The sequence below is a fragment of the Sardina pilchardus genome, chromosome 4 (assembly GCF_963854185.1).
Source record: "Sardina pilchardus chromosome 4, fSarPil1.1, whole genome shotgun sequence".
NCBI lineage: Eukaryota > Metazoa > Chordata > Actinopteri > Clupeiformes > Clupeidae > Sardina > Sardina pilchardus.
Window position 1 is genome coordinate 37,536,099 of NC_084997.1, and position 10,885 is coordinate 37,546,983.

At 43.1% G+C, this 10,885-nt stretch overlaps 1 protein-coding gene and 1 long non-coding RNA gene across 2 annotated transcripts; both read right to left on the reverse strand.

Moving 5' to 3' along the window:
- Positions 1–6,388: 6,388 nt before the first annotated feature.
- On the reverse strand, positions 6,389–7,411 carry LOC134079205 (uncharacterized). The gene is made up of 3 exons (XR_009938890.1): positions 7,387–7,411; positions 7,146–7,199; positions 6,389–6,579 (listed from the first exon to the last, which is right to left on the reverse strand). It is a non-coding gene; the product is annotated as an uncharacterized LOC134079205 (long non-coding RNA).
- On the reverse strand, positions 7,412–9,622 carry LOC134079074 (trichohyalin-like; the record flags this gene model as incomplete). Its single annotated transcript, XM_062535244.1, has 4 exons — positions 9,460–9,622; positions 8,215–9,209; positions 8,112–8,172; positions 7,412–7,860 (listed from the first exon to the last, which is right to left on the reverse strand). Coding segments are annotated over exons 1-4 (1,668 nt in total), but the record flags the coding sequence as incomplete, so codon positions are not given.
- Between the last annotated feature and the right edge of the window lie 1,263 nt (positions 9,623–10,885).

Here is a 10,885-nt window from a genome sequence, read left to right on the forward strand (position 1 = left end):
TTGAGTGTAAAGCAGGAATTGTGCTTATAGTTCAGCAGAATCAGTTCAGGAGGTTGGTGCATGAGCTACATATTATGAGAATTGTGTCTCAAGTACCAGAAATTGTGTGTAAACAATTGAGAAAAACTGTAATTACTTTTTCAAAAACAGCTGAGACATATGCATTTGCCAAACATTTTGCTTATAAATTGTGTAATGGGGCACCCAATGTGGGGATGTGAAAAAAATCAGCAATTTTTCTTCTGATTTCACAAGATTGAAACACAGTCAGTGTCAACACATACGGCTTACCAATGAATATGTGGAATCTATACGTAGCAATCATTATTCACAGAAAATTTGAAGTCTTTAGCTTGAAAATGTTTTTAGATAATGACATCTGAACTTTGCTGCAGATTTAGATGAGGGCGCCAATGTGCCAAAATTCAGAAGGGGGGTACCATGTTCAATTTTTTTTTTTCTCTGGATGTATTAGGTATACCAATCTAATATTTTGGCTAAGTTAGTTTAAATGGTTACTCTTTAGATGGTAAAAGTTTGAAGCAAATCTGAGGTGGTCAAGCAGAAATTTTCTCTAAAATCCGTTGAATTGAGGTGGAATGACCCTTTAGTATTACAGTAGTAATACAGGCAGAGGCAGAGCCAGAGGAGTGAGAGTAAGAGGAGGATGGGGAGGCCAAGGACCGTAATCTCTGATGAGGTCCGAGCCACTAGAACATTGCAGTGCTGTGTATCAATACAGTACAGTAACGGACAGTACAATACAGCTCAATGAGCACAGTAGTACAGTATTGCCTGTGGGCTGTTCTGTAGGACTGTAAAAATAAAGTATGTTTCAAGTATTTGGGGAAAGTAATCCTACTTTGTATTCCTACACAGTTTACAGTATTTTACTATTTGTTTGGCAGCCGAAAGATTACCAACACAAGGGCTTCTGTCTCCTGAACAGGAAACTGAAATCATGAGCATTGTCCTAGAAAAAACGGCATAACATTACGGCAAATACAAAGAAAAATAATAGAAAACAATTAGATATTTCAAAATATTGATAGGGTAAGCATATCAACTTACTGTATCAGCTTATGTACTGTTTGTAGTACTGTTTGTAGTGTAACACTGAACAAAAAAAGGCCCATGTCATTATGATGAATGGAGAAGAAGTGTTTTCAATTCATCGCAGTGTTTTACACTGAGCACATCAGTGTTCAACTGGTCCTTATAAATGTCTTGATATATGATGGTTTGTGTGTGTCTCTTGAGAACAAAAGAGCATTTTGTGGAGAAATTACATTGTTTTGAAGGTAAAGTGTCATTTTGCAGGAGAATTGTGGAGTTTTGCCCATTGTGTGTGTTGTTTTGGATTTGTGTGTAGAGTTCTGAGAATATGAGGCATGTTTTCAGAAAATGTGTGTTAACAATCGAGAAAAACTGTTAAAGGTAGACTGTGCAAGATTTTCACCTTTACATAGGCAGTTTGATGGTAAACTAACTTTTATAGGCGATGATTCACCTAGCATAGCTACCCAGCATAGACGTTGCGTAGAGTCCCTACCAAGAGCACCAGCCATGCAACTCACAAGAGTGGTGTTTTCACCTGCACCTCCACAAAAAAATTGGCAATAAGTGTTCCTATCATAAAAAAATGCATCTATGGACACACACACACACACACACACACACACACACACACACACACACACACACACACACACACACACACACAGAGAGACATGCCATTCTCTCAGAAATAGCAGCAGTAAATAGACCTCTGAAGTTCGCCTACAAAAAAGCTACCAGATCTTTGCCCAAACAAGGAGATCCGGTATCTTGAGATTTTTTCTATAGGAAAATAACATGGGGATTTTCAGTTATCGCACCTGTTAAACTCTCGCGGGGATGATGACATTGGAAATGCAGACGTTTTTCGCTACGCAGTTTTGTCCACTGCCGTCTGGTGGATACTGTGATCTTCGGTAGGGGAAGACGGCACACTTTGATCTTTGCTACCCCAGAGCTAACTTACAATGCAACTTGCCATAGGCAGTTAGCTTCAATTAACTCCCGGATCTCCTTATATGGGCAAAGATGGCAGCTTTGGATCCTTTTTGTAGGCCATACAGCAAGAGAGGAGGGACACAAGAGTGCTCTAAACAGAAGCTGTGGTCACTGACGGCAAGGGAGGAGGGACACAAGAGTGCTCTAAACAGGAGCTGTGGTCACTGACGGCAAGAGAGGAGGGACACAAGAGTGCTCTAAACAGGAGCTGTGGTCACTGACGGCAAGAGAGGAGGGACACAAGAGCGCTCTAAACAGGAGCTGTGGTCACTGACGGCAAGAGAGGAGGGACACGAGAGCGCTCTAAACAGGAGCTGTGGTCACTGACGGCAAGTGTGCGGCAGAGGTTCAGGGAGCTGCTGGTTTTGGACTGGGAACAGCAGTGTTGAATAATGAACTTTAAATGATATTGTTTTATTTGTGATTTATAATGAACTTTTAATAATAATGTTTTATTTCTGATGTAGAGTAAGGATGCATGAGTCTGAGTGTTATTCTACATGCTAGATCAGGGTGAATGTATCAGAGAAGGCTGTCTGAAGATGGCACCAGATGTAAAGCGTTACGGTGGAGAGGAAAAGCAACGCTGCACATGAGTGAATGTGAGGAGACACAGTTCCAGTAGAGTGTATGCAAGCACCTACAGTATGTGCCTTCAACAAACAGCACCTCCAACACCTCTTCAGAACCTCCTTCTTTTGGAATGAGCAGCATCCACACATCCAGATGCAGCACTCCAGTGCAACAGCAGTGATGTTGTGGAGAGGGTCTGAAGTGGACGCCACTGTGCTGGTTGTCATGGTGAGCTGCTGGATGTGTCCTGTAGGAGGCTTCAGACAATTCTCTCCCATTTCTGACCTCTCTCATCACCTCCACATGTTCTTACTGCAATTCTCTCCCATTTCTGACCTCTCTCATCACCTCCACATGTTCTTACTGCAATTCTCTCCCATTTCTGACCTCTCTCATCACCTCCACATGTTCTTACTGCAATTCTCTCCCATTTCTGACCTCTCTCATCACCTCCACATGTTCTTACTGAAATCCACAACTACTCATCAGTGGCTATGCTCACCATAGGAAGTCAGCACTTAGCAAAGCAACTCACATCACATGTTGATTTGGACAAGCTCTGTACAGTAGAACCAGTCCTCTGTCTGTCTCATATCTGGTGTTTGTTGATGTGCTTCTGTCATCATGACTATTTCACACTGGATATCAGGTGTGCTATTTATTTCTGATCATGTTTACTGATGCCATAATAGATTACTAATAAAACGTTAGAACAACATATGGGTGTGGAAGAATCATTTAGTCATTTGTTCCCACATCATCATTTCAGAACTCTGCAGTGCAAAGGTGACGCTGGTGAGGTGTTCTTTATCAGATACTGTGATGCTGCAAACACAATTCAAATGAGCACATTATTCTGAGCTCCTGATTACAGTCCTGTACATATTAATGATGATGTCATTATCTGATACTCAATCTGAGTCCTTCTACAACATCAGGGAGATTTACACTTTCTCCCTTTCTCTCCTCTTACACTGTCTGCAACAACAGCACCATCTAGAGGTGGAGTATGATACAGAGGATTGTGATGAACGGTGACAAAATGTTATCTCTTTCTCTCTCTCACACACACAAACACACATTATGAACTATAATGTGAATGCCTAATATGACTTGTTATTTGAAATGCCACTTCAACCATATAGCCTACAAGCTGATACAGATGGGCTCAACATTTAGAAAATACAGTGTGTTGAAGAACATTGCACTTTCATATAAACATGTAATATTAGTAAGTATTAAAAATAAAGATATCACAAGAAGCATTTTCTACTATTTATTTTTTACAAGAAATCTACAAACTTACATCATATACACAATGCACTGTACCTACTGATATTCTTCTGTTAAAATGGAAATGAAAGTAATATTTCAAAGTTAAGTGCACATGACAGCAATAATGTGCACTCATGTTGGCCTACATGGATATTATTTTGACTGAGGTATTCTGCTTTTATCATTCAGTACATTTATATGTAAAATCATAACAGGCTGCTCTGTTCTTTTGTGTTGTCGTTAAGCCGGTGTTTAGATAAGCCTAGTCCGTATGGTATGGCCTGTGCGCACATTTTATTTTATTTTTTTCAGTCACATCCTGACTGAAAATGGGATGGTGGGGGTCGTCGGTCTGTGGCACCGTTATTTTGGGGGTCGCGGGTTGAAAAGTTTGGGAACCCCTGGTCTAGGTAAGACAGGCAGGTTGCAGTCTATACTGTATGTAACCCCATATCAATGTATGGAATCATAGTGCCAGCATTATATTAAATTCCTGCTCTTTCTGCAGTTCTCTGAGAACATGTGTCCATTCTCTGCACACAAAAATGTTCTCTAACCATTCAGCTCTTGTAGAATAGAATAGAATAGAATATATACTTTTTTGATCCCGTGAGGGAAATTCAGTTCTCTGCATTTAACCCAATTAGAGAACACACACAGTGAGGTGAATCACACAACACAGAGCAGTGAGCTGCCTGCCCAACCTGGGAGCAGTGAGGGGTTAGGTGCCTTGCTCAAGGGCACTTCAGCCGTGGACTAGTCGGGGATCAAACCGGCAACCCTCCGGTTCCAAGTCCGAAGGCCTAACCAGTAGGCCACGGCTGCCCCCTGTAGCTGTTTGTTCCCGGTCCATCCCACTCCCAGTACCTTCACTGGTGAGGTAGTCCGTCTTAGGACTCAACATTTCAGCTGCAGATGGTTGCGGAAAGATTCTGTGTAGAGCGTATTGCCAGGAAAATGAGGAATGATTTACAACAGTTTTGTGCAAATGTCTATTTGTATTAAACAGATGAAAATAGTTGAATTGGTATCTGACCACCCGACGTGGGTGAATTTCAATGGAACTAACAATCACAGAGATGCTGGGATGATCTAGTGTCCCTTGACTTCTCTTACTCATAGCATAGCATAGTTCCTGATGTTCAACTTGCAGAAGCTCCGTGTGTGTGCTGATCCTCTGCTGAGTCTCTGGGTTCTGGATCATTAAGTTTATATAAACATGGAGAAAAAGCCCCCTGGTGGTCACGTATATGAAGCTCCATCTCAGTGCTGTTCCTCTGAGCTCATCACATGCAGAGAGAGCCCCCTGGTGGTTATGTATGTGAAGCTCCATCTCAGTGCTGTTCCTGAGGGCTCATCACATGGAGAGAGAGCCCCCTGGTGGTGATATATATGAAGCTCTATCTCAGTGCTGTTCCTGAGGGCTCATCACGCTGAGGAGAGATGTGCTGAGTCTCTGGATGGCCCCCCACTCTCTTTCAGACTCAAAGTCTCTAGCACTGAGCACTCGTCTCATCTTCTCAATCTCTCTGTTCTTCTCCTCCATCTGTCTGTTCTTCTCCTCCATCTGTCTGTTGAACTCTGCCTCCATCTTCTCCTTGCTGATGCTGATGTTTCTCTGTAGTTCAGGCAGGATGATCTTCATGAGGTCTCTCTCTGCTTCAGCCCTGACCTCTCTCTCACAGCTCTCTCTCATCACCTCCATCTCCTCTCTGTGTCTCTCCTCCATCTCTCTCTTCTCTCTTTCTCTCTTTTCTCTCACTCTGTTCAGCTTTCTCTCCATCTCCTCTCTCAGTGTAATCTCTCTATTTAATTCTCTCTCTATCTCTCTCTTCTTCTCCTCATCCCTCTCTTCCATCATCTTTTTCTCCAGTTCTGTCGTTTTCTCATTCAATACTATAATCTCTCCCTCCATCTTCTTCATAGATTCCTGCATATTGTTATCATGTTCCTCTCTTCTCTCTCTTTCCTCCCTCAGTTTCCTGTCCTCCACCTCTCGTTCTTTCTGCATCCTTCTCTCTATCTGTCTGAGTTGTCTCTCTGCCTCCTGGTAGGTTTCACTGCTGTAGAATCTCTGTCTGTCTCCTGACACCATCTCTTCTATCTTCTCTAGCAGCTGTGTGAGCTGTGTGTCATCAGGCCTGTCCTTAACGTTGAGAAGGTGACACCTGTCCCCACATTTCTCTACCAGCTGCTGGAGCTCCTGGCTCCCTGTCTGGAGCAACTCCTCCACACTCTTCTCTCTCAGCCCCTCAGCATGAGTGAAGAGAATCAGTGTGTGTCTCCAACAGCCCTCCCCAAAAATATCCTCCATTTTCTCCAGCATCCTCCTCTCCTCCCCTTCAGACGACTCCACTGGAATCACCAGGAGGAAGGTGTGAGGTCCTGGGGCAGACAGACGGACACAAAGCCCCACGTCCTGTCTCAAGTCCTTCTCAGAGAGTCCACTGTAGAACCAGTCTGGAGTGTCCACCACGGTCACCCATCTCCCGGCCACCTCCCCCTGTCTGCTCTCACTGTGCTGGGCCTCTGTGGATGTGTGTGTGAGTGTGTGTGTGCCCAGGATGGTGTTTCCTGCTGCCCTCTTCCCAGCTGCACTCCCCCCCAGCAGCACCAGCCTCAGCTCAGACACAGCAGGAGACACTGGGGGGGCTGGACCAGGACTCTCTCCTCCCACTGCAAACACACACACACACACACACACACACACGCACACACGCACGCACGCACGCACGCACGCACACACACACACACACACACACACACACACACACACACACACACACACACACACACACACACACACACACGCACACGCACACACACAAACAATAAGCCCTCATACTGTTAGATCATAGCACTGCAAACACACAGTCACAGTTTAATAACCTCAACACATTTCAACACAATCACATCACACACGGGTATGACATTTGTCATTGAGTTAACGAGAAGGATATGACATTCTGCACCCCTTACAATCAAGGGTCTGGCTACAATGCCTAGTACTGCAGACTATTATCTTCCTAAACTAGTGTAGGTTAAACACATTTAGCAACAAGTAGACATCCCTCCAGCTCTAGACTTGACACTACATCTGTCTGATAGTTAAGGGTAGCGCCGTGATCATCCATCATGAATGCAATGAGTTAATTACACACAAGTTATGAGTTATATATCTTCATTGACTACCACTATGAGAGATACACCCATGAATAGAGCAGAGACCACTGATGACTTACTGAATGGAGGCTCCTCTCTACTCCATCTTCTCCTGATGGGAGGAGGATCTGGATCTGGGAGCCCAACACACACACACACACACTGGATCAGTAGCCTGTTGAACTACAGCAGTAACTCAATATAGATTCACAAACTAGATGATGGGGCCATTTCATACTTCTCCAGAATGATCAAGACTGTAAGGACATTTTGGTGACTGGACATGGTGTACACACACAGGAATGATTGTCTGACACTCACCATCTCCAAGTCTTTGTTCTCCCTCATCCAGCTGTTTGTCTCTCTCCTCCATCTCCCTCTGTTGTTCCTGCAGTTGGGTTCTCATGTTCTCCAGTAGACTCTCTCTCTCCCTCTCTCGTCTAGTCATGTTCTCCAGCTCTGTGTCTCTCTCCTGTAGGAGTGTGTGTTTGTCTTCTAGCTGTTGTGTGATGTTTTCTATCTTCATGTTCATCTCTTGCAGTAGTGTGTTCTTGTCCTGTAGTTCTCTATCTCTGGTTTCTAGCTGTGAGTCTCTCTCCTGTAGGAGTTTAAGATTCTCTTCCAGTTGTTGTGTGTTCTTTATCAGTTCCACATCTTTATCTTTTAAATGTCTTTGATGTTCCTCTAATGTCCTGTTTCTCCCCTCCAGCTCCTTCTGGGTTTCCTGCAGTTGGTTCCTCAGGTCCTGTAGTTCCTCATCTAGTGACTCCAGTTGTGTTCTACTGGTTTCCTTCTCTGTGGATGAAAAGATTGAGCGTGTTAATAATGCTGGAATGTGAAAAATGAACAACCTCAGCCTATACAGTACATGATGAACACTGACTGCTGATCAGATATACTGTAGATGGTATGTTTGCCAACGCTAAACATTACAGAGTTGGACAAACATGGAGGAACTTATGATTCTGATAAACATATTATAAAACTCCTCATCCCTAGACCACATTATGATTCTATAATACTCCTCATCTCTTTATCATACTCACCAGTCAGATGCTGTTGTTCTCTCTCCTCCAGCTGTTTCTCTCTCTCCTCCAGCTGTTTGTCTCTCTCCTCCAGCTGTTTGTCTCTCTCCTCCAGCTGTGTGTTTCTCTCCTCCAGCTGTTTGTCTCTCTCCTCCAGCTCCCTCTCATGTTCCTGCAGTTGGGTTCTCAGGTCCTGTAGTTGGCTGTTCCTGTCCTGCAGGTCCTTTTCCAGTGACTCCAGTTGTGTTCTACTGGTCTCCAACTCACTGGTCATGTTCTCCAGTAGATTCTCTCTCTCCCTCTCTTGTCTAGTCATGTTCCCCAGTTCTGTGTCTCTTTGATGGAGGAGTTTATTCTTCTCATCAAGTTGTTGGTTCATCTTCTCCATGCCTTTGTTCTTCTCTTCTAGCTGCTGTGATATCTCCTCCACCTCTTTATGTTTCTGCTCTAGTTGTTTTAGCATCTTCTCCAACTCTCTTTTCTTGTCCTCCAGCATCTTCTCCATCTCTCTTTTCTCATTCTCCATCATCTTCTCCGTCTCTCTTTTCATGTCCTCCAGCATCTTCTCCATCTTCATCAGTGTAGTTTTGCTCTCCTCCAGAAGTTGCATCTTCTCCTTGAGATTATTTTCTCTGTCTTTAATCTGCAAATCTTTCATCTCTAGTTGTTTGTCTTTCTCTTGGGAGTTTTTCTCACTCTCCTCTATCCTCTTGTCTCTCTCCTTGATTTTCTTTTCTCTCTCTTTTATATGTTTGTCTCTCTCATGTAGAAGTCTTTTCATCTCCTCCATTTCCACATCTTTATCTTTCAGTTGTTTGTCTTTCTCCTTAAGTGTGTTCTTGCCCTCTTCTAGTCTTTTGTTTTTCTCAGTTATCTCTCCGTTCTTCTCCTCTAGTTCTTGTTTTGTCTTCTCCATCTCTCTGTTCTTCTCTAATAGTTCTTGTTTTGTGTTCTCCATCTCTCTGTTCCTCTCCTCTAACTGCAATTTCATCTTCTCCAACTCTCTGTTCTTTTCCTCCATTTTCATGTCCATCTCGTTTAGTTGTTTTTCTTTCTCCTCCAGCTGTTCTGTTTTCTCCACCAGCTGTTTGGTTTTCTCCACCATCCAAGCAGGGGGAGCTGTGATATATTAATAATATTTTCAGCATTAAAGTGTTGACGCAATGAGCAGACCATTGAATTATCTAGCAGACACACTGTCACCCTGTTGCTTTCTACTGTAGGCAGTTAATATCATGGAACACATAGGTGCCAAGTCTCATCACACACACACACACACACACACACACACACACACACACACACACACACACACACACACACACACACACACACACACACATGTACGTACACACACACACACACACACTGTTCTTGCCCTCTTCTAGTCTTTTGTTTTTCTCAGTTATCTCTCTGTTCTTCTCCTCTAGTTCTTGTTTGGTCTTCTCCATCTCTCTGTTCTTCTCCTCCATCTCCATATCCTTGTCTTTTAGTTGTTTTTCTTTCTCCTCCAGCTGTTTGGTTTTCTCCATCAACTCGTCATTTGCCCTCAGCCATGCAGAGGGAGCTGTGGTGTTGTGTTAATACATGTATTTTCAGTATTAAAGTCTTAATGAGCAGACCATTCAATAATCTAAAGACAGTTTGCTGTCACTTCATTGCTTTCTACTTTACTGTGTTCACACACACACACACACACACACACACACACACACACACACACACACACACACACACACACACACACTTCTCATCAGTTATCTTCCACCATGCAGAGAGAGTTGGTGGAAATATGTTGTAATATTGTGGTAATATTTTCAGTGTTGATTTAATGAGCAGACTTCATTTGTTGTCACTCTGTTGCTTTCTACTACATGTAGGCAGTTACCATAGTGTCATGTTACACATAGATGCTACGTCTCATCAAACACACCTACACATGCAGGCGCATGCACGCACGCACGCGCACACGCACACACACTTTAGAACTATACTAATGCCTAATATCATCAAAGAGCATCGTCCGTAGCCAAGCCAATCAACTCCATTGTTTACCTTTCAGCAACAGAGAATAGGCGTAGCGGGAGAGACAGGGGATGAGAGAAAATGGCTTGTTCAAAAATTAGGAAAAAAACGAACTTTTAAAGATGAATGGACGGACCAATACGTTTGTTCTGCTGTGAATACAGTATGTGCTGTGAAACTGTGGCGTTGATAAAAATAATACAGTAGGCTAATAATAATTAAAAAAGGGCAACGTAGCGTCACTATGAGACCAAACACAGGTCGTTTGAGGAAAGGTACAGTAGTACGCGCAGAAGTCCGCAGTGAGGGCAAGTAAAACTTGAACAGCACTCTGAGAGCTAACAAACAGACAAACAAATGCAAACCCTAATGAAAACATTACCTCCTTGGCAGAGGTAAGCTAATAATTATCAAATTGAAAGCACATTATGACAGATCTACTTCTGTGATCACGCATGCATTCAGAGGCAAATTAGTGTTCGTAAAAGATTGTGTGGATTTTGTGCAATACAAGAGAGCATTTAGCGATGGGACAGCTGTGAATGAGTGCTGAATGAGTGCTTAATGCGGCTGCAGAAACTTTACAGATCCCATTGTCAGCTTCAACAACAAGAAAATCTGAACTATTAGCAGAGTACTAGAACGCTGTATGCAAAGGTCTTTTGTTTGTTTTTTCTTAAAGATACACTTTTATTTTATTCAAAAGATTTTGAATGTTTTACATTAGGCCTACTTGAAATATAGGCCCTAAGCTCAGGCTGCTCAAAGCT